This window comes from Myxocyprinus asiaticus, chromosome 7 (assembly GCF_019703515.2).
Source record: "Myxocyprinus asiaticus isolate MX2 ecotype Aquarium Trade chromosome 7, UBuf_Myxa_2, whole genome shotgun sequence".
NCBI classification, from domain to species: Eukaryota; Metazoa; Chordata; class Actinopteri; order Cypriniformes; family Catostomidae; genus Myxocyprinus; species Myxocyprinus asiaticus.
The window spans coordinates 36272163-36297317 of NC_059350.1; the positions used below are offsets into that span (position 1 = coordinate 36272163).

At 38.7% G+C, this 25155-nt stretch overlaps 1 protein-coding gene across 1 annotated transcript in view; it reads right to left on the reverse strand.

Annotated features, from left to right (window-relative positions):
- Positions 1–610: 610 nt before the first annotated feature.
- The window catches only part of fbxo10 (F-box protein 10), a 31241-nt gene continuing 6696 nt past the window's right edge, over positions 611–25155 (reverse strand). The window contains exons 4-11 of the mRNA XM_051703685.1: positions 23644–23793; positions 23326–23462; positions 20916–20986; positions 20624–20776; positions 12248–12577; positions 10243–10553; positions 9933–10114; positions 611–4619 (exon numbers count right to left, since the gene is read on the reverse strand). Coding sequence (XP_051559645.1) covers positions 4442–4619; positions 9933–10114; positions 10243–10553; positions 12248–12577; positions 20624–20776; positions 20916–20986; positions 23326–23462; positions 23644–23793 — 1512 coding nt within the window. The 3' untranslated portion in view covers positions 611–4441. The remainder of the gene's footprint in view (positions 4620–9932; positions 10115–10242; positions 10554–12247; positions 12578–20623; positions 20777–20915; positions 20987–23325; positions 23463–23643; positions 23794–25155) is intronic.

A 25155-nucleotide genomic window follows, 5' to 3' on the forward strand; every position in this document is an offset into this window, starting at 1 on the left:
GCAGGAACTGGGAGACTAGTCAGGATCGAGGGAAAGATGAATGCAGCAATGTACAGAGACATCCTTGATGAAAACCTGCTCCAGAGCGCTCTGGACCTCAGACTGGGGTGAAGGTTCATCTTTCAACAGGACAACACCCCTAAGCACACAGCCAAGATAACAAAGGAGTGGCTCCGGGACAACTCTGTGAATGTCCTTGAGTGGCCCAGCCAAAGCCCAGACTTGAACCCGATTGAACATCTCTGGAGAGATCTGAAAATGGCTGTGCACCGACGCTCCCCATCCAACCTGATGGAGCTTGAGAGGTCCTGCAAAGAAGAATGGGAGAAACTGCCCAAAAATAGGTGTGCCAAGCTTGTAGCATCATACTCAAAAAGACTTGAGGCTGTAATTGATGCCAAAGGTGCTTCAACAAAGTACTGAGCAAAAGCTGTGAATACTTATGTACACGTGATTTTTTTTATTTTATTTTTTTTGTATTTTTCATTTTTAATAAATTTGCAAAGATTTCAAACAAACTTCTTGCACGTTGTCATTATGGGGTATTGTTTGTAGAATTTTGAGGAAAATAATTAATTTAATCCATTTTGGAATAAGGCTGTAACATAAAATGTGGAAAAAGTGAAGCGCTGTGAATACTTTCCGGATGCACTGTATACCTGAGATAACCATGAGAGACTGTGGAATTACAACTATGTTGATTCCTGATAAGCTTGTCATTGTATGTAGCTACATTGTATGCATCAGGATAGTTTTTCCCTGTAGAAAAGTGTTTGCTATAATAACAGCATTTTACATGCAATATCAAGTGTTTTGTTCACCTGAAGGCAAAAGTTGCAGAAATCAGTCAATGTGCAATAATGGAAAGCCATTATATTTGTACTGTACAATAAGTATAAAAACCACACTGTAAAAAAGGCACATTGTAGATACATATTGCACTTTACAGTCATACCAATAGTTGGTATGAAAACATTACAAAACAGCCAGCTGTTAAACTAACATATGATGGCTACCTTTTGAAATGGAAGGACTGGTGTGAGGCATTCAACTCCTAAAAGACTTTCGGGGGGGGGAAATCCTTTAATAAGACCAGTGGTAGTGGCCGAGTTCGGAATGGTATACTACAATACTATTACTATTTCTGCAATAGCTATATATGGTAGTAAATTCTAAGAGTAGTATGGTAGTTCGCCATTCTGAACTCAGTCAGTGGCTGTTATGTTCGGAATGAAATACTAGCCTACTACTTATTGGATACTGTGCAGTGTACCCCATATGTTGCTTATTTTATAAAAAAAAAATAAAATAAAAAAAAATCGTATGTGAAACAGGTATTGTTCCACGATAAACATTTCAAAGTATTAAACTACAGTGTTTTCATGAATACCTAAAAAAAAAAATCACATTTTGTGTCACAAATTTGTAAAAACTTGTCTTTTGGCAGGCTGATCAAATAATGGGTCATGAAAGAGATGTTTAAACCAGGGACTAAAAGAGTTCAAGGAATGAAAACGAACGTTCTCAAAAACGTTTTCATTCCAGAGTGAAAACATAATTTTAAATGCTGGTAACTGGTCAATAACCGGTTTATTTTGTTCTGATAATATTTTAATGAAACCAAAGGGTTTATCAGTAAATTTTTGGAATTATAACACTTTCTGTTGCCCAGAAAAAAAGAGGCTTCTCTCTTTTTAGTAGAACATAAGCATGTGCTTTGATCCTAAAGGAAACCGTTGCATCACACATTTCTATGCCTAACTGCACATTGTGGATGTAGCCTTCCATTACACGCTAAATACTTTTATTATTACAACAATTTTATATATTGTAATTACTACATAAAGGCCTACATGCAAGGTTAATCCAGACACAAAGGAAAATATTAGAGGTAAAAAGTAAATTTCTCAGCTGTTTCAGAGTCTTCACTGATTTATTGTTAGATATGATGCATTAACATAGATTTGATGCTGCCAAGTTCTGACTGAGATCAGAATTGTACTTAAAATTAAATTATCCATAGTTTATTTTTTTACTTAGACCTTACTTTTGATGTTTGATTTCATATGGCTTATTACAGCTAAAGAGCCAAGAGTAATGAGTGTGTGCTCCCTTCTGTTTTACCCCAATGTTGGTTATTAAATCAGTATAAAGCTGAATTGGGTCTCATTAGAGAGAGCATAGTCTGTGCATGCGCTCTCAGTGGGTACACAGAGAATCGAAACTATTTAGTCCACATAAGGTGGAGTTTAGACCAAATGCGCCCACGCATTGTTTGCATGCAGGAAAGAGAGATTTGGGCTATTAATTTTAGATGGCCAGATGTATACTTGAAATAAGTCAGGGGATATATTTAATATGAAGAATGCATACTTTGGGTATGACAAGCCCCTTTTTTGAGCTTGTTTATCCAGACCAGGTCACTCGTTTCTCTTGCGAGATCTGGCAACGCTGCAACTGGTATTTCATCCTAAGCACAGAGTACGGTCATTTTAAAAAGAATGCTATTGACTGTTCATTTATTTCGTTCCCACCATTTACAATTTGGAAAGGAGGCTACAGAACAGCGGAACCGAAAAATTCCGTTTCTGCTCAGAACAAACCAAAAACACTGGAAATGGAAGGTCAAGCCAAGCGCATTACATTATTGGATAAAGTACATTTGGGAAGTGTGCTCTATTGTATACTACCTATTTTGGCAAATGTAGTTAGTCATCCAAGTATTCTATGCATACAGAAAATTCACACAACGTGTACACAGTATACATACTGCAGCATTAGTAAGAGTAGGATTGTAGTATGCTATTCCGAACATAGCCAGTTTCTTGAGAAACCAACCCAGTTTCAAGCTTTGCTTTCCCCCGTGCTGATTGACTTTAAAGACTAATTTCATTTCAAGTTATACTTTTTAATAAGTGTCCATTATTTTCTAACCTACTGAGGTTTTAACATCAGAACATGCCTCAAAATGGTTTTAATATGGTTCTACTATTCAGCTGGACCAATATATTGGTTTATACATTTCAAAAACAGTAAAACTGCCATCACAGCGCCTATTGCATATACAGTTCAAAATAAACAATTCATTAATTTGGATCAGTGATCTTGGATCAGCGACTGTGAAATCACATTTAAGACCTCTAAATTGTTTCTTCTGCTATTCATCCAAACCTTTATATTTAGTTTGCTGAAGTTGGGTTGCCTGGTTGTAAGAGAAAACTCAACCCTTCAATCATGTGCTCAAGTTCATAAAAATTCTTGAATATCGCCCCTTGATGTGATGAAGCTGAACCTGGCTGCATCTTTGTACCAAATGTAAGTGCTGTGATGTTGTTATCCGTTGCAGAATCTCAGCAGAAGCCAGCAGGACTACAATTCCCAGGGTGCAGAGAACCTGTTTATCATCTATTTTCAGCAAGAGATCTGTTCTTCTGGGACAAGAGAGATAAAGCCACATGCATAGTCTCTCTCTTCTACTTCCCGTGTCGGTCTCTTTCTCCCTTCTGACTTTGTGTTTACAGCTACTGTAAAATGATAACAGGCTGAAGTTCCTTCAATTGTTGATAAATGGCATTCAGCAATTCTTCATTACACAGTCTTCCAGTCTAGTTCTGTCTCATAAAAATGTGATAAAAGCAAGTTTAAGCTGATCCCAACACAAATGTGCACTATATTGGGTGGGATGGCAGCTTGCAGATGGAACGGTAGACAGCCTGTGCGTGATCAGACTTCAGGTACACAAGAAAATACAGAAAGTGCTCATAAACACTGATCCTAGACCAGTTTCACTTCCATTTTCAGTAAGTGAAATGGTTCATTTTAGACGCAAGACTGGTGACAAAAAGTGGTCATAACCCTTGATAGTTTGATTCAGAATTGTCAAACTACCAAACAACCTACCTTTGGTGAAAGATATTTAAAAAAATAAAATAAAAATAGCTAAGTGCTTCTTGACCATTTGAACATCAAGTGGTTGAGGCTCAATCCAGAAACGTTTACAAAAAATTTTTGGATTGTTCCTCCTCCAGCCAAGCATGGTGAAGAAGTTCTTAAAGCTCTACTCCATCCTCCTTTCCTTCTCTGCTCAGGTGGTTCAAATGGATAGTTCACCCAAAAATCTTTTACACACCCTCATGTTGTTCCAAACCCATATGACTGACTGACTTCCGTGAAACGCACAAGAAAATGTTAAGCAGAATGTTAGCCACAGTCACTATTCACTTTTATTGAATGAAAAGAAAGTTAATGGTGACATTCTAACATTCTGCCTAACATCTCCTTTTGTATTTCACAGAAGAAAGTCATACCGGATTGAAAAAACATAAGGGTTAGTGATGATAGAATTTTCATTTGTGAGTGAACTATCCCTTTAAGGACTTGCATTGAGGAATCAATTTTATGAATGTTGATCTCATGTCATTGAGCTATGAGGCCATGTACCTCATAGAATACAGCAGAAGATGCTGCCGTTGTTATGGCAACCACTTTCTACAGAGGCAGTGATTCTGTTTGTCATGGTGATAGCAAGGTGAGCAGGGTGGGTTGAGGGGGTGACACTAGAGGGATTACTATTGTGGGGACGAGGAGGTGGATTTTCCAACGCCCAAAGGGTTTGTGATCTAATGGAGAGAAAAAAGCAATATATATTATGCCCAATATTTCATGAACTGTAAGGCCTGTTTCATACATATCGCATCAGCAGTAAGTCATGTAAGCAGCGTATATTCATTTCAGTGTCCATTTTCAGGTTGCAGTATTCACACAGCACGCATAAGCACTACAAGCAGAGTTTCTGCACGGAGCCTATTTTTGCTGCGAGTTGAACACTGAATATGTAAAAAAAAAAAAAAAGGCCTGTTCATCAGTGTTATGCAATATGTGCTTTTATGTAGCAACATAAAATAATGGAGTGAACTGCTTGCTTACTGTCTGTTCATTAAGTCCAACTGAATCCAGATGATTTAAGCAGTTTATAGCCCACAGTTTAGGGTTTGGGTTCAGTGTCAATAATTTATCTTTTGGATGTAACGGTGATCACTCTTTATATAAATTAGATTTCATGACGATCAAGTTTGTAATAGTTCTCAATTCCCCACTACTGAAAAACTAAACTACCCTTAAAGAATCGCCATTGGCTAGTAAATTTGTTTTTACTTGCCAGACATTTAAACGTACAGTAACTGAAAACTGAAAGAGATATTAAGTAAACTGGGAAGGGGGCTTCATATATATATATATATGACTTCACACACTATAGTATTTGAGAGTGTATTTTATATTTTGCTTTTCATCATTTTAAAATCGCATTGTAGCTTTTAAAAATATAAAAATGTATATCAATTTACAGTTGTGCTCAAAAGTTTGCATACCCTTGGAGAACTGGTAATATATGTACCATTTTTAAAGAAAACATGAATGAGCAGGCACAACACATTTCATTTATTTCTTATGGGATTCATATTCAACTGTAGGTTATAACAGAATGGCACAATCATAAAACAAAACATGGCAACAATGAAAAACATGAAATGACCCCTGTTCAAAAGTCTGCATACCCTTAGTTCTTAATACTGTGTATTGCCCCCTTTAGCATCAATGACAGTGTGCAGTCTTTTGTAATAGTTGTCCATGAGGCCCCAAATTCTTGCAGATGGTACAGCTGCACATTCGTCTTGGCAAAATGCCTCCAGGTCATGCAAAGTCTTTTGTCGTCTTGCATGAACCGCACGTTTGAGATCTCCCCAGAGTGGCTCGATGATATTAAGGTCAGGAGACTGTGATGGCCACTCCAGAACCTTCAACTTTTTCTGCTGTAACCACTGGAGGGTCAACTTGGCCTTGTGCTTAGGGTCACTGTCGTGCTGGAAGCCCAAGAGCATCCCATGCGCAGCTTTCGTGCAGAGGAATGCAAATTGTCTGCCAGTATTTTCTGATAACATGCTGCGTTCAACTTGCCATCAATTTTCACAAGATTCCCCGTGCCTTTAGAGCTCACACACCCCCAAAACATCAGTGAGCCACCAACATGCTTCACAGTGGGGATGGTATTCTTTTCACTATAGGCCTTGTTGACCCCTCTCCAAACATAGCGCTTATGGTTGTGACCATAAAGCTCTATTTTGGTCTCATCACTCCAAATTACAGTGTGCCAGAAGCTATGAGGAGTGTCAAGGTGTTGTCGGGCATATTGTAACTGGGCTTTTTTTGTCTTTGGCGAAGTAAAGGCTTCTTTCTGGCAACTCGAACATGCTGCTCATTTTTGTTCAAGTATCGTCGTATTGTGCTCCTTTGAACAACCACACTGTCTTTTTCCAGAGCAGCCTGGATTTCTCCTGAGGTTACCTGTGTGTTTTTCTTTGTATCCCAAACAATTCTTCTGGCAGTTGTGGCTGAAATCTTTCTTGGTCTACCTGACCTTGGCTTGGTATCAAGAGATCCCTGAATTTTCCACTTCTTAATAAGTGATCGAACAGTACTGACTGGCATTTCCAAGGCTTTAGATATCTTTTTATATCCTTTTCCATCTTTATAAAGTTCCATTACCTTGTTACGCAGGTCTTTTGACAGTTCTTTTCTGCTCCCCATGGCTCAGTATCTAGCCTGCTCAGTGCATCCACGTGAGAGCTAACTAACTCATTGACTATTGATACACAGGCACTAATTGCAATTTAAAAAGCCACAGGTGTGGGAAATTAACCTTTAATTGCCATTTAAACCTGTGTGTGTCACCTTTTGTGTCTGTAACAAGGCCAAACATTCAAGGGTATGTAAACCTTTGATCAGGGCCATTTGGGTGATTTCTGTTATCATTATGATTTAAAAAGGAGCCAAACAACTATGATAAATGGCTTCATATGATCACTATCCTTAAATAAAAGACAGTTTTTTGCATGATCAGTCATATTTTCAAAATCAATGCCAAAATGTCACAATTTCTGCCAGGGTATGCAAACTTTTGAGCACAACTGTATATGAAAACTAGAGCTGTCAAAAGTTAACACGTTAACGCATGCGATTAATAAAAAAAAATCTTTACACGTTATTTTTTTTCTTAAATCACAATTAGCGCAATTACCGTTTAAAAAAAGCATAAACCAGCATATACACTGAACGGAGTAGGGTGGAACCTTTGCGTTCTGTCCGTACGGAGTCATTACATTTACCCACACACTACAACACACACAACAGCCGTGTCAGTGATCAAATATTGGGGAAAGGACCTCTTAAAGCTATTTCAAATATCAAATTCTAACTATCACAAAAATGCAGAAGAAGACATTGTTTGCAAGTGCTTTTCATGTGGGGTTCAAAGTGGTGCTTGATGCTGGCATTGATGCCTTGACGCGAATCACGAATGCGGCTTCACGATTGCTGTAGGAAAGCGGATAGCCACAGTCTGTGGAGGATGAGAGTTTAAGAGATTTAATGCACATTGCAATAAATATGCAACCTATGGTTGCACAGTTCTTTCAGTTAGTCAACCTCCCACTTAGACTTTGTGAAACATTTCATGTTACTTAAATTGGTGCTATTTTAGTGCATTTCTATCTGTATACTGTGGAAGGCTTTGTTAGGAAAATATAAAGAATTATTGTTTCATATTGTTTTGTTTTCTTTCCTAAGAAGGATATAATATATTTTGACAGGAATAGAATATACAGAGTAAAATTTAATCACTTTAAAAATCTGCGATTAATTTCATATTTTTTTCATAGTTAATCCCAATTATTCACGATTCAAATTTTTAATTAACTGACAGCACTAATGAAAACCATCTGAATAACATTCTGAATTTATATGATGTCATGAAATTGCATGTATAGTAATGATACAAGCTGTCAATGTTTGAAATTTAATACACATTTTTTAACAAAAAAAATATCCACAGGGTTGGAATCTAATAATGAAAAATATGGAAAAAAATGGAAAATTCAACATCTAACATTTAATAATTAATAATTATTATTTCAAAAGTACTACACTAGCGGCCAAAAGTTTGGAATAATGTACAGATTTAGCTGTTTCGGAAGGAAATTGGTACTTTAATTCACCATAGTGGCATTCAACTGATCACAAATCACATGTAATTATGATTACAAATTTTACATTCATTACTGATGTAAAAAACAGCATTCTTCAACATCAAAGGACAACTGGCTCTAACAAGGACAGAAAGACATGTGGAAGGCCAGATGTACAACTAAACAAGAGGACAAGTACATCAGAGTCTCTAGTTTGAGAAATAGACGCCTCACATGTCCTCAGCTGACAGCTTCATTGAATTCTGCTCAACACCAGTTTCATGTACAACAGTAAAGAGAAGACTCAGGGGTGCAGGCCTTATGGAAGAATTGCAAAGAAAAAGCCACTTTTGAAACAGAAAAACAAAAAGAAAAGGATAGAGTGGACAAAGAAACACAGACATTGGACAACAGATAATTGGAAAAGAGTGTTGCTTTTGTGGGATCAGCTAGACTGTAAGGTGCGTGAGAAGTGCCCGACAAGACAGCCACATCTATGGCAAGTGCAACAGGAAGCGTGGGGTGAAATGTCACCCGAGTAACTGGACAAACTGACTGCTAGAATGCCAAGGATCTGCAAAGCTGTCATTGCTGCACATGGAGGAGTTTCTGATGAGAACTCTTTTTTTAGTAGTTTAAGTAGTTCTGATTTTTTTCTTTTTCAAATTGTAATAGTAATTTTTCACATTTTTAATGTCCTATACATTGTGATCAGTTGAATGCCACTTTGGTGAATAAAAGTACCAATTTCTTTCCATAAGTGCAAAATCTGTACATTACTCCAAACTTCTGGCCAACAGTGTATGTAAAAAATCATTAGGTTTATGGGGCAGGGGTTTGCATGGGTTTTTACCAAACCCCTGCATAGACGCTAGGAGCCTATTTGTTAAATTCTTCAATATTTACAGTGTCTGTTGAAGTTCACATATTTCATAATATATGATTTACCTTTAAATATTTATACATTTAGTTACATGTTTATTTACAGGCAAAATTTTTATTATTTACAATCATCTACAATGTGTTTTCATTTATATATATAAAAAGCGCTAAAATTCTCTCTCTTTAAGTGTACCGGCAGTTCGAGAGAGGATTAACGAAAGAAGTCGAGCGGTTGTTTTAATGCTTCTTTTTACTTTTTGATCAACAACTGACTGTAAAAAAAAACAAAAACAGAAAGGATATTAAGAGAGATGTTATGGAATGAAAATGGATTACATGGATCTCATCTCTGGTAACACATTACACAAATGTTTACTTGCATAATGTGTATTTACTTACGTGTACAAATATTTATTGTACAAGTTCTCAAATTCAGATCTACAAGCTCTCAAGTTTTGCAAAACTTAACAACCTTCCAACAGGCACGTTACACTGGTCTGTAGATGATGTAAAACGGAGAATGTTGAGAAAGCAGTTTAACCAAATTCAGAGTTGACCTCTTTAAATGCAATGAAAATGCATCTTTAGCATATCACAATAGTGATAACTAAGGCGATAGTGACATCCACGACACATCAGGACCAGCTGCAGCTAAATTAGGTACATTTCCTTTCGAGTGTGCGTTTATGAGACAAAATGCAGTGAAAGCATCGCAATGCTAAAGTTCTTCTTCACCACTACACAACTCAATCACTGGTGAGTGAAATCTGAACATTTACTAGCCAGTAGCTAATAACAGACATTTTTTAGTCGCAGAGCACGAAATTCGATTTCATATGCGAGTGATTTAGAACTGCAGCTCTATTACACAGCAGAAACGCTGTCAGTGTGAAAAGTGTGAAAAGCTATTGCAGTTACGCTACTGCTTCTCTTACACACTGCATATGCAGAACGTGTGAAACAGGCCTAATACATCATGTATAGTGCATTGCGAATGTTTTATGCACGTGACCTGTGATTGTCCCTAACCTGGGTTTGAGCAGAGAATTGTTAAGTACGACACACTCCAGGTTCTGCAGATTTGTCCGTATGGGGGCTTTAGTACTCATCGGGTGGCCCTGATAAACCAGGTTTTCCTGAACGACACCTCGGACCCGCTCCTTCACAGAAATCCCATAACCTCGCAACGCCTGAACGCGATTCCTCAACACCTGCAGAACATAAACCAAATCAAAGTCAGCGGCTGATAGCAGAACCCTTTTCATAACTGAATTTCAAACAGTACACTGTATCCTATTACTTCCTCAACAATATTAAAGACAGACTGCAGCAAACTCACTTTAACATCTGCACTGTCCATCACTCGTATTCCAACAGCATTATTTCCAACCACATCATTTTCCACAATCAGCCCATCGCCTCGGAAGCAGACGCCATGACAACCGTTGCTGTAAATGCCATTGCCGCGCAGTTCTACCCGGCACTCTCTGTCCACGGCCACGCCCATCCAGCCATTACAGAGGACACAGTTGCCAACTAAGCGTGTCAGCTGAGCACTCTGAATGATAGACACGCCGGCTCCTCTGTTATTGTTCACCATGTTAGCCACCACATTCAAAGGCTCACTGCTCTTTACATAGACTCCAACAGCTGGAGAGACAGAGAGAGAGACAGACAAGTTGTGTGAGATGAAATGTCAGAGTCTGGAACATGTATGAGGTGAAAGAGATGTGATATTTAGATGTGCACAGAGTAATTATTGTTTATGTTATGTTTTTCCACGAGCGGTGTCCAGTATCAGTGGAGTTACAAGGATAAAACATTTCTCTCCCCATGAAAAAACCTACCTTTGTATGTGTAAATTCTTTAGAAGATGAATATTACTGTATTGTGTTGTATGTGCATCCTATGCATAGTGAGTATATTACCTGGCTGCGATGCTGGTCTGACAAAACAACTGTAAATAATGGAGTATGTAGCAACTAGCAAAACTTCAGAGAAGACATCACCTTACAAATGTAAGTTGAATGCTATACCATCACCCCATGCTGTGTGAATATGTATGTTGTTTGAGATACAAGTGTTGAATTGAGCTTGACTAGCTTGCTAAAGTTAACAGCAACATATCACGTGCATTGAAAACGTCACTTCCATCAGCTGTTAAACTGCGAATGCTTCCATATAGTAAAAAATTGTTTAGTGTTTCATTTGGGACGATAATACACATTGAAAATTCATACACAACATGGTTGAGTGCAGTGTATATTATGTACATAGTGTATAGTGCATCATTTGGGACACAGTGATGGTTTTTCCAAAATCCCTAAACCAGGACAAATCTAAGAGTAACAACTCCTACAGCTTTTAAGCTACATCAACCAAACGTTGCACAGACCTTTAGGCTGTTCTGAATTTTTAAAGGGTTAGTTCACCCAAAAATGAAAATTCTCTCATCATTTACTCACCCTCATGCCATCTAGATGTGTATGACTTTCTTACTTCTGCTGAACACAAACAAAGATTTTTTAGATTTTTTTCGCCATTCACTTTCTCAATGAAAGTGAATGGCGACCAGGCCTTTGAAGCACCAAAAAGAAAAAGCAGATAAAGTCAGTATAAACAAAATCTCCAGTGGGTTAATCATTGACTTCTGAAGCAATCCAGCTGGTTTTGGGTGAGAACAGACCTTCACTGTACATCTTGACAGCAGTCTCCTTGGTGATCATGATTTTAAGCTCAATTACACTTCCTATAGCAGCATCTAAAGCTCTGCGCATGCGTCAAGCACTAGGAAGTGTAATCAGGCTTGAAATAATGATTGTGCCTAGAGACAGCAATGGCAAGATGAATACAGAAAAAGGTGTTATATTTTGGTCTGCTCTCACTTAAAACCAACTGGATCACTTCAGAAAATATTTTTAAACCACTGGAGTCTTATGGATTATTTTGTACTGACTTTCTCTTCTTTTTGGAGCTTCAAAGGCCTGGTCACCATTCACTTGCATTGTATGGACCTACAGAGTTGAGACATTCTTCTAAAACTAAGGAGACGTCACGTTCAAAATGCTGGATTTAAAAAAAAGGTGGAGAACCACGAGTTGGATGGCTCTTCCCAACTATAAGTGCTACAGTATATACACTAGGAACCAAAACAATAGGCAATTTCGGACGCAGGGTATGTATTTCCATTTACCTTCAAACTTTATCTTTAAAATTACTTTACATTTTCAGGCAAGGCTTTGTCAAACCAACATCAATGTTACCCTACAAGCTTTATCTATTTTTTATGCAAAACTTTTTTGATGAGAGAAAAATCACTATGTGTGCATTTAACAGTAACTGACCTCCGTTGTGGCTCATGCAGTTGTTTTCCACTAAAGCAACTGTGATTGGCCGACGAGAGCAAAAGCGCTCGTCTTCGCTGTCAATATCGCTTTCCCATGCCATCAGTTCTCCTTCCTCATTGAAGTTCTCTGGCCCTCCTCTGTCCCTCTCTGCAAGCCCCACTCCTCTGTCTCTCTCATGTAGAGGGCGGTAGCCCTCTCGGCTCACTCCAGACTCTGCGTCCTTCCGGCAGAAGACAGCCAGCCCGTACATGCGGTTATGTGTAATATAGTTTCCAATGAGCTGAGGTAAACTAGAGGACATAACCCACACTCCACAGCCTTTGTTGCCTAAAAAAAGACCACAAGAAAACATGACATTACACAATGACATAAACAAGTGTGTAAAAGCAACAAGCAAAAAAATGTCCTCCATATTAAAGGTGCTGTAAGTAATTTGATCCGTTTTGCTAACTTCATCCACACACTCTCTCCAAAACCTTGCCCTCCAAGGACATGTCAGCCAACCAGATGTCAGCAATCCCGAAAGATCAAAAGGATTCATGGGCAGAGTGCATTTCTGTTTGGCTAAAAATCATGGGCCGGTTTTTGCGGTTTTCAGAGCCTAGGGTTGACAAAGAGATAGGTGAAATTTCTCAGGACACATATTTCAGTGAAGTCTTTCAAGGACCAGTGTTGGAGAGTATTTAACTAAAATTAGCATGACGGTAGCTGAGCTATTTTTACAATAGTGTTGATTTTCAGAGAGTTGCGTGGCGCCATTGCGGGGGTCGGACATGTGAACGGCGAGCTCTGCGCACTTTGCTAGATTTGTTATTTCTTTTTGTGTCTTAAACCGGTGAGATTCGATACACCCTGCTACATAACTGTTCTAAGAAGTCAACATGTCAAAGAATTCAAAATCTTCAGGCTCTGGAGATATTAAAAGACACTTACGTGCTCAAGCTGATACCCCGGACAGGGCCGCAGACCAGGGACTCAATTGGACGGTGTGGTGGGAGAAATCCAGCGGCAACTGGCGAGCGTGTCTGTAATACTGACGAAGGTCGTAGCGGACCTGGAGGATCTTGCTGTAATACGTCGAACGATTACGGCCATGGAAGCGAAATTCTCCGAGTTGTTTACAAGAATCGGGGACGTCGAGAGACAGATCGATTATCTGGAGTCATCGGAAAGGGAATTAGCTGCTAATCCGCTAGCGACCAAGGCAGATTTGGAGTGCATCTGGGAAAAGTTGGAAGACCTTGAGAATCGTAGCTGGCGAAACAACGTCCGTACTGTTGGAATTCCTGAGCATGAGGAGGGCCAAGATATGGTAAAATTCCTAGAGGAGCTCTTCCCGAGTCTGCTCGACATAACAGGCCATAAGCTGGAAATCGAGCGAGTTCACAGGGTCCCGGCTCGTAGATCCGCTGAGGGAGAAAGGCCCCGATCAATTCTGACCAAATTTCTGAGATCATCCGATAAAGATCTCGTGTTATGCGAGGCGAGGAGTAAAGCTTTCTTGGAAGAACCACAGCATTTTCTTGTTTCCAGACTTTGCGAATTAGACAAGAGAGAAATGTGATCGATTCAAGGAATGCAAGAAACTCTTACATCAACGGAAGATCGCTTTTGCTCTGATGTTTCTGGCCAGATTGAGGATACTAAGGATGGCCGCAAAATATTTGCATGCCCACAGCAAGCATCGTCTTTCATAGAGACAATGGGGTGAGTAAGCCATTTGGTGTTTCTCACGTTGCCCCAAGTGAGCTTGACTCGCTGAACATACACTTGACCATCTGAGGAAGCTGGGTGTCATTTTGTTTCTTTTTGTGTTGGTTCTGCCTAGCTGCTGGAGTCTGTTTTGTGTAGTAACACTCCTTCAAGAAACTCTTGCATCGGAGGATTGCTTTTTCACTGATGTTTCTGGTCAAATTGAGAATAGATACTAAGGATGTCCGCAAAATGTTTACATGCCCACAACAAGCGATGTTTTCATAAAATCAATGGACTGAGGAAGTCATGGTGTGTTTCTCACGTTGCTCCCAAGTGAGCTTATCTTGCTGAACATTCACTTGACCGTCCGAGGAAGCTGAGCGCCATTCCTGTTTCTTTTTGTGCTGGTTCCACCTAGCGGCTGGAGTTTACATGTATTTTGTGGAATAACACTCCTCCGGGACAGTTGTGGATAAATCTGCTCGTTCTTTGTGCAAATGCCTCCTATTGGCTGGAGTTTGTTTTGTGGAGTATTTTTTGCAGGACATTGGAAGGATTAGGTCATCTGCTGCACTCATGAACAGCCGGCTCACTGAACATTCGTTTGACTGTCCGAGGAAACTGAACATTTTCTTCTTCTCCTTTGTGGGCTGGTTCCACCTAGCAGCTGGAGTTTGTTTTGTGAAGGAGCACACCTTTGATACAGTTTTGTGAATAAATCTACACGTTCATGTTTATTCTGCCTATTGGCTGGAGTTTGTTTTATAGATAATTTTCTGTTATGTAATTCTGCCTCACAAATTTTTATAGAAACATTGGACTTGAGCAATCTGACGGCAAAGTTGTCGCGGGGGCTCTTGTTGGCGTACATGGACTGTTTGAGTTTAGAGGGATGGACGCCAGTTGGCACTGTCGTGCGCAGGGTTAATGCGCACGTTTTTCTTTTTTCTGTTTGTTTGGTTCTGAGGGAAGTTTGGGGTTTGACTGTTGCACTAATGTTGGAATGTGGTCTTTATAATTTTATTTTATAAAGAATGATGATCCGGGATTTATAGATCTTGAAGGGATGTTGCAAGCCGCTGGCACCCCTCATGATATAATATTGGGAGGAGACTTTAATCTTTTGATGGACTCGGTCCTTGATCATAGTGAAGCAAAAGTGTGTGAGCCCCCTAGAGTAACACTGATGCTTCACAGGATGTGTAAAAATCTCGGTCTTACAGATATTTGGAGACTTTTGAACACATCTGGTAGGGACTATACATTTTTTTTCCATCAGTCCATAAGATTTATTCTAGAATATACTTTTTTTTTTTTTTATATCTAAGTCCCTCATTTCATCTGTTGTTGATTGCTTAATTGGAAACATTTTAATCTCAGATCACGCCCTGGTGAGTTTAGAGGTGTTGCCACATATGGAGAAAAATAAATAATATAGTTGGTGCTTTAATGTATCCCTTTTGCAAAATCCTGATTTCCAACAAATGTTTAAGGCTGAAATCAATGTTTATATGGAGACCAACTGGTCCTCAGTATCCTCTATAGGCGTGACTTGGGAGGCACTTAAGGCAGTTCTTAGGGGCCGGATCATACAGTATGCCTCATTCATCAAAAAATCCAAAAGCACGAGAACTCGTGGAGTTGGAAGAGAATATTTAAAGTACCGAGAGAGAACTGAAGCGCAGAATGTCATCTGATGGCCTCAGAGAATTAACCAGATTGAAATACAGATATAATACTATTTTGTCACGGAAGGTGGAGTTTGGGTTATTTAGGGCAAGACAGTCATATTTTGAGTCGGGGGACAAAGCAGGGAAGCTTTTGGCTAGATATATAAAGCAGAGAGAGTCTTTTTCTACCATTCCCTCAGTGAAATCTGCTGGTGGTAAAATTTTTACCTAGGCCATTGATATAAATAATGCTTTTAAAGAATTATATCTTGATCTTTATAGTTCCACATCTTCGTCTACCAATGAAGATATTAGAAACTTTGCGGAACCATTAGATTTCCCTAAACTGATGACGGAGCATACAAATTATCTTGATTCTGAGATAACCTTGGAGGAGCTCGAAGAGTTAATTAAAGCCCTGCCTACAGGCAAGGCTGCGGGGCCAGATGGCTTTGCCGCTGAATTTTTTAGATCTTATGCTACAGAACTGGCTCCACTTTTGTTAGGAGTTTATACGGAATCATTAAAGAATGGAAAGTGCCAACCATGACACAAGCCCGGAGCAGTATGATTCTTAAAAAGGACAAAGATCCAAGGAAGTGTAAGAGTTACTGTCCAATTTCCCTGATCCAGCTAGACGTAATAATGTTGGCAAACCAATTAAGTTATAACATCTCTTATATGTACAGATCAGGTGGGGTTCATTCAGGGCTGCAGCTCTCCTGATAACATTAGGCATTTCATCAATATCATGTGGTCAGTAGCAAATGATCAGACTCTGGTTGCTGCCATCTCACTTGACGCCGAAAAGGCATTTGATATGGTAGAATGGGATTATCTTTTTAAGATTTTGGAAATATACAGGAATACTTTTATTGGATGGATTAAGTTAAGTTACTTAATAGACAACCGGTAGCGGCGGTACAAACAAATGGATTAATTTCAGATTATTTTACTCTGGATAAGGGCACCTGGCAGGGTTGGCCTCTTTCCCCATTATTGTTCTGTCTTGCCCTGGAACCATTAGAAGCCACGATAAGAAAGGAGGATGATTTTCCAGGGGTGATGGCGGGAGGTGTGGTGCATAAGCTTTTGCTTTACGTAGATGATATTTTATTATTCGTCTCTGACCCCACTAGATCTATGCCTTGTCTCCACAGGATTATTAGTTCCTTCTCTAAATTCTCAGGTTACAGAGTCAGTTGGTCTAAATCCAAAGCTTTGGCTCTGACAGTGTACTGCCCAGTAACGGCTTTTCAGCCGGGCACCTTCCAGTGGCCCAAACAGGGCATTAAGTGTTTGGGAATTTTATTCCCAGCTAGTTTGTGTGATTTAGTTAGAGTTAATTTCGACCCTTTAATAAAAAAGTTTGAGTGATGTGAGTAGGTGGGCTTCATTACATTTATCTATGATTGTGAAGATTAATGTTATTAAAATGAATTGTATTCCAAAATTCAACTACCTGCTACAATCTCTCCTTGTAGATGTCCCCCTCTCTTATTTCAAGCAATTTGATAGCATAGTGAAGTCTTTTATTTGGAATAGTAAACGTCCTAGATTACATTTCAACAAGTTACATAGGCCGACTGACAAAGCTGGGCTAGGCCTACCCAAGATTTCGTTTTATTATTACGCATTCGGTCTCAGACATTTGGCTCATTGGTCGCTTCCACCTGAGAGAGCCCCTCCTTGGTTTCGTATTGAATAGGAAGTTCTTGCCCCTATTTTGCCATTGCAAAGCCTTTCTATCAAACTAACCGGAGAAGTTAAGTTACACCCAGTTATCTCGCATTTGCACATGGTTTGGACAAAAGTGTCCAGAGTGTTTAATTCGGACATTTATTTAAATGTTGCCTCAAGCATATGGCTGAACCCTAAATTACGTATTAATAAGTCCCCTTACTGTTGGTCAGTGGATTGGGAGGGGGGTTACTACATTTGGTGACCTATATGAGAGTGGAGTGCTGAGATCTTTTGAAAATGTGGTTCAACATTTTAAGATTCCATGATCCCAGTTCTTTAGGTATTTACAGCTGCGCCACCTGTTCTGTACTATTTTTGGGAGTAGTAGTATACACCCCCCTAAAGCAGCAGATACTCTGTAAGTGGCGATTACTGCTTTTGGAAAAGGTCATGAGGCATTGGTGTATTACTCCCTGTTAATTCAGAGACTGGGGGACAGAGCTTCATCTTCTCTCAAGAGATTATGGGAGAAAGATTCAAACTTGGTATTGGAGGAGGGAGTGTGGTCTAGGATTCTAAAAAGCATCAAGTCTATATCTAGAGATGCAAGGGTCCATCTGATGCAATTTAAGATTTTGCATCAATTCTACTGGACCCCCTCTAGATTGTATAGGTTGGGTCTTAAAGACACACCCACCTACTGGCGGTGCCAATCAGAAGACGGGGACACAACACATTTTTTGGGGGGATGTGTAAAGATCCAAGAATTTTGGTTGGGGGTTCAGAACTTTGTGTGTGAGGTATTGGACACTGAATTTTCATTTAGCCCCAGACTCTGTATCCTGGGTGATGGGAAGACTCTTAATATTGGGGACTGATATTTAAAAAGTTGGGTCCTAGCCGGAGTCATGACTGGTAGGAAAATCATCCTCAGGGTATGGAAGTCGGCTGGGGCACCCTCATTTAGGGAGTGGTGCGGGGAGATGGGCAAGGTGGCGGTGTTTGAGGAGATGTTTTTTAGATGGCTGGGGAAATGGATTTGTTTTTATCAGGAAGTGTGTTGGGGGGGGGGGGTGTATTTGGATTTTTTGGAGGGTTCTCGGGGAGGGGCTGTAAAGAAGGATTTGGGTTTGAATGTATATCTTGTTTTTTTTTTTTTTGATGCTCTAGTTGTTGGTGACCACAGTAGTGCGTGTTTGTGTCGGGTGGAGGGGAATATTCGGGAGGAGGGGGTTTAATGTGTATAATTGATTCAGTTTTTTATGTTAAGTTTGTATGTTTTTTGTTTGGAATCAATAAAATTGTTAATAAAAAGTGTTGATTTTCCCATAACAAGCTTCATTTTCCAACGCTACATTTGTAAAATTGTATTGCAAACGCAGCAATGAAGCCAAGGCAGTAATCAAACAATCTAACGCATACTGTTTTTTGAGACAGTTAAAGGTGCAGTATGTAAGATTCAGAAACCCTTGTTATTAATGACACCTGTGGCCATTAAGTGAACTGCAGCCAGCTATCTGTTGCTTGTGCTCGTGCACACACTCCATAGGGAAGTGAGCAAGCGAGCACTGGCCAAAACAATGACGTAACATACAAAGAGACTGAACGTGATCCACCGGCATCATGCTGACAGATGAGGTAGCATAATTAAAATGACAGTTGTGATTGTTTTACTACAAATTTTGAGACTAAACTAAAACTACTTATCAGCTAACATAGCATACAGCTACATACTACCAAACTATACCAGATAGTTTACTGTTGCACTGCACTGTTATTATGCACTATTGTATGTTTTGTATGTCATATGTTGTACTACGATCAAGAAACCAGTGTATTTGCTTAAATTTATCCTGTATACCTGACTTTTACTATAAAGACAAGATCGCTGAAATTATTTGAAAGTTACGAATCAAGGTAGCTTGCAATTCGTCAGCGTTAGCAGGCAAGATCAAGTTAGTTAAAATTACACAGATCAATCCTTACGGCACTATATTTCACATGCTTTGCAGTTATGTAAGCTTACCTGTCCAATAAGAAGAACGGCAATTCAGGGTCGGTTTTGATCCCCAAAACCGAACGAAGGTGCCTCCAGGAATCAAGTGCCCTGCCGATGTTCACTCTAGTTTTCACTCAACCATGATCACATTCCCGCTTAACCAGACGGAATTCAGTAGAAGGCTTTTGGGAGCACGCATAAATGTCACATCCTTTGGATTTTCCTGGCAAAACCGACCCACTCCCTTTGCATGAAAATCAGTCTACAGGCTTTAATAGCCAACCTAGGAAGTCCGGGAAGGGCTCATTTTTTAAGTTGCGTTACAAGCCGCGAATATTACATGAAAATTGTTACGTACTGCACCTTTAAATGTAAATAAACCAGTTAAAATAAACAATGTGCTTGTATTTAGCATTGGGAACTCTGATTTATTTTAGTGAGTTGGTTCTTTTGGAGAGTTCATGTAAATAAGCTAGTTCACATAAATGATTCACTGATTCACTTGAGCCCCACGCAGTCTTAAAGGCACATTGCCTTCTTTTTTTAAGAGAAATATTTTGTTAATTGCAGCTGTTTATTACTATATTTCGATTCGGTTTATGTAAAATAGGGTGTTTTCAAGTTTTATTATTGTATGTTAAGTATGCATTTATGTTCAATTTATTGTTGTCACCCTATTTGTTTAACCCTTACTAAAATTAACCATGGTTTTACTACAGTAATAATGACTGCAGTAACCATGTTGTTGTTTTTTGTTGTTGCTTTTTTGCGGAAACCATGGTTTTGATACAATTAACCATGGTTTTACTACAGTAATAATACTGTAGTATCCATGGTCAATTTTGTGGTTAATATGGTTTTACTAGAAATATCATGCATGGTTACTGTAGTAAAACCATGGTTCATTTTTTATAAGGGAATGTCACCCTCATTACATATATAACTCTAAGGTGATATTATTGAATTCTGAATACAGATCTTTTGATCGTAGAATTAAATAATATCATCTGAATGTTATATCTGAAATTATTTTCTTCTCTGAATATGTTCAATGTAGTTATCTTCTTTTTGTTAGCAGTTGGTAGTGTAGTGAACAACTTGTTTTTTATAAAAAGATTAGATTGACTGTAGTTTAACTACATCTACTTATGTGTACCATTTCATAGTAGCTTCCTCAACACTGTCAGGCACATTTTATGCATGGTATCTCTCCCCCACCCCCCGCCTAAGCAGATGGTTCATTCCCTTCACAAACATGTCCCCAAGAGAATGAACATATGGTCTGAATAAAAACGTAAATCGAAGAAATACAAAATAGGAGCACACCATATATGTGATTGCCTTCAATGATGCCTCTCCCTCTCTCTCCCACCACCACTCCATCCGAGTAGCCATAACAGATGAAGTTATTACGCAGGACTGGATCACCTCCTCGCCGGATATCAGCACCTCCCCACTGATTCTGCCTAATAACGTTCTCTATCAGATACACAGAGAAGTACACCAGTGATTACATTTGATTCAGTGTAATTTACTGGAAAAGGGCTGGATCTACGGTGCTTGATGCACCTATGAACCATTAAACGCCAAATGGAAAATGCACTGCAGTCAAACAGACCAGTGATCAGTCCTCTTCCGTTTTCATTGACAGCGATGCCTGCAGCAAGCCCCTGGAAAATGTGATTTCCACTGTCATGGAGGGATAGAGAGAGAAAAAAGCCTCCTTCAGATCTTCATTATTTTCAGTTTCATGGTATTAAAGGAATAGTTCACCCAAAAAATTATTTCATAATTTATGAATAATTTACTCACCCTCATATCGTGTTCACACAAGAACTTGCACTGTTTAGCACTTCTCGTGTGAACATGTGTGCCACTGCGAACAAGCTTTTCTCGTGCACTCATGAAAAGCCTGATGGACTTCAAGATTTTCACTGAAAAGTGACTTAAATTTTGGGTTGTTTCTTACCTAAATTGTATACCTTCAGAACACTTGAAATTTGACACACTAATCGCATGGACTACTTTTATAATAATTTTGGGTCCTTTTTTTAGCTTAAACATTGTGCAACCCAGCGTACAACTGCATGGATGTTGTATTTTGGCTTCGCTATATGCAACACATTATTTAAATTTATTTAAACCAACTGAATACTGTTCAAACACTTCAGACTGTCATTTAAGGGTTAAACATCTGACACACCGATTCACGTGACACAACAGCATGGCGTCGATTTCCGTGAAGTGCTTCTATGCATGCAGTGCCAACAAAAGCGCCTCAGTTAAGAAATTTCTTAATTTTTTCATTGTAGCCTGTTAGGGTGTAAAGAGTAGCTTTACACAAAAATTACATTCATTTTTCGCGCATTAGCACGATGATAAACACGATGCACACATACGTGTATTGTGGGACATTATTCCCACAAAAGTTGAAAAAATATTTCAGACATTAACACATCTGTGGGTCATTTCACTTCATTTTAATATAAATTATGTAACATTTTATTTTGTTTACACTGTACAATACAGTTCTATTCATTAACATTAGTAAACGCATTCCTAGATTCACTGAGCATTTTCACATTGAGAATCAATGCGTTCATCCAAAAGCTGAAAAATTTTGCTTTCCTAGGCTACAGTACAGTACTGTGCAAAAGTTTTAGGCACTTGTGAAAAATGTTGTATAGTGGAAATATTTTCAAAAGTAATGCCATAAATAGTTTTGATCGATCAATTAATGTCGTACAAAGTGCAGTAAACAAAAAAAAGCTAAATTCATATTTTGTGTGACCACTCTTGTCATCAAAACAGCACCAATTCTCCTAGGTACACCTGGACAGATAGGATGTTTCAAGCATCTTGGATAATTTGCCACAGATCTTTTATGTGTTTAGGCTGTCTCAATTACTTCTGTCTTTTCATGTAATCCCAGACTGACTCGATGTTCAGTGGGGGGCTTTGTGGGGGCCCATTCCATCTGCTGCAGGGCTCCCTATTCCTCTATTCTATTCGCAAAAGAAATGTTTGGGAGTCTAAAATCTGTATTTTTCTATTAACACACTAAAGCAGAAGATAAAAATAACCATGTAAAAGACAAAGGTTTTTGTGAAAAATCTTATGTGCCTAAAACTTTTGCACAGTACTGTATAAATGAAGGATGAAAATAAGGTCCATTTCGAACTGTTCTGAGACCAGTGAAGACAGACAACACATTGGAGGTTAAGTAATTCACAAAATAGGGAGCAAGGGAACATCCAATAACTTTCTATGCAGCTAAGACCATTCACTCCTAAAATCTGACCAAAAGTTCAGTTTCAGGCTGCAGATGATGTTTGGATCACTCAACATGTTTGGCAGACATGGAACAATGGTAATCAGTACTTAGATTCAGAATTTATAATGTATCATTTTATTTTAACATTGTTGGCAGTGATTGGATGATTATGGCCATTACTTTGAATCAGAATAATTTATGTTAATTTCTGATGTAATGTCTGTAATGTCTCAAAAACATGAATAAGCAACACTCCTGGAAACATATGAAACAATTTGATTGAAGAAGAAGAAAAAAAAAAAAAAAAAAAAAAAAAGAAATCAGACTTTCTATAGCTTGGTATTATTTAACATTTTACAACTTAGTCCCGCTGTCCACATATGTGGACATCAATTTTTAGGAAAACTATTTGCTCTAGAAATGTTTTATTTTTATTTATTTTTTTGCTTATTAGATGCTACTAGTTAGAAATCAAAAAGGGAAATGGAAAATGCACACTGCAGTCACGCTCGGGTCTAAGGTGGTTAAAGTGAGTCACTATATCTGCCATAGTATTGAAAAAACGGACCAGAATATTCATTAAAAAAATATCCTTTTTTGTTCTACATAAGCAAGTCACATGGGTAAATTATTACAATTTTCATTTTTGTGTCAACTATTCCTTTAAACAACTGTACATATAATTAAAATGTTGTTATTCAGTTGGATTTGCAAAAAAAAAAAAAAAAAAAAAAAAAAAAAATACACTGCATACCTGACAACAGGATTGCCATTGAAAAGAATGTACACGCCAGCTTCCTTGTTGCCAAAGATCTGGTTACTGCGAATGGAACCTCTCCCGTTGCCCAGGACAACGATCCCAGAACGCAAGCCACTGTGGATTCTGTTACACTGTAGCCAGGAAAAGCACAGAAAAAGGAAAGAAACCATAGAAGAAAAAGAGTATGTACCAGAGAAAATTATAGAAGATAATGGAAATTCCAAAGTATTTCCTTGGTTTCCTTCTACTCCTTTCAAAAAGAACTGAGCTAGCTGTCATTTGTTTGCAAAAAAAAAAAAAAAAAATCTGTACCAGTATGATAGGATTGGCGCCTTTCCTGATGTCTAGTCCCGCCTCTCCGTTTGAATGGATGTTGTTCTCAGCAATGAGACCTTGAGCAGAGAGTCGCAAGAACACTCCAGACGCCTTGCACCCACACACTTCATTACGCAACATCACCATCTAACAAGAAGAAAGGGAGACATACACTGGTTAAACAGAATGCTGTCATGAAATATTTTGTGATAGCAGATATTATTGAAACTGCTGTGTGTAATATCTGTACAACTAGTGGCACCAAAGAGAATGCAAAAATACCTTGATTTTTTACATTTTCTAAAGAGAGAGTGGTGCTTGGCCAGCAAAGGCACCTCCACAGTGCTAGGGCATTGTGGGTGGTTGCCAGGGTGTTGCTATTAGTTTATTTAGGGGTTCGGAGTGTTTTTACTGTGCTGTTATGCAGTTGCTAGGGTGTTCTAGGTTGTTGCTTTCTGCTCTAAACCATAAAAGCCCATATCCACGGTATCTAGATATGGCCCAGGTCATGTCTAGATAAGGCCAGAAACATACTTTACACAAGTACGGGTACGCAGATGCGAGTGTTTGGCCAACACTGGGTCCAGCTGAACATAACACGTGTTCTTGTGTTACTGTCACAGTGACAATCTCAGTACTCAAGAGGGTGATAGAGTTACCTTCAAAGGCTAACCCTAACCTCAAAAGCTTACCCTGCCATTAAACTGGATGTATTACTATAAATATACTGACTTTACCTTACTTGTTCAGCAATATTTTCTTCAAACTGTTGCTCCTCTTTGACAGTAGTTGATTTTAAAAGAGAAAACTCAGAAGAAGTGGACAGTTCACACTAATGTCCACTATAGTGCCCCTTGTGGCAATGTTGAGAATGCAACGTATACTTGTGTTGTGTTAGAAAAATGCGGTCTGACACATTTTGAAATGCAAAAACACACAAAATCGAGCTTGCGTAGCTAGAAGCATCTGCATTCATGTACTTGCGTAGAGCATGTTTCAGCTTTAAAGGGATAGTTCACCCAAAAATTAAAATTCTTTCATCATTTACTTACCTTCATGCAATCTCAGATATGTTTGACTTTCTTCTGCAGAACACAAATAAAGATTTTTAGAAAAATATCTCAGCTCTATAGGTCCATACAATGCAAATAAATGTGGACAGAACTCTGAGGGTCCAAAAAGCATATAAAGGCAGCATTAAGTAATCCATATGACTCCAGTTCTTAAATCCATATCTTCTAAAGTGATATGATAGGTGTGGGTGAGAAACAGATCAATATTGAAGTACTTTTTTTTTTTTTTTACTATAAATCTCCACTTTCACATTCTTTTTCTTTTGTTTTTGGTGATTCGCATTCTTTGTGCACATCACCACCTACTGGGCAAGGAGAAGAATTCATATTAAAAAAGGACTATAATATTGATATTTTTCTCCCCCATACCTATCATATCCTTTCTGAAGATATGGATTTAACCACTGGAGTTGTGTGGATTACTTTTATGCTGCCT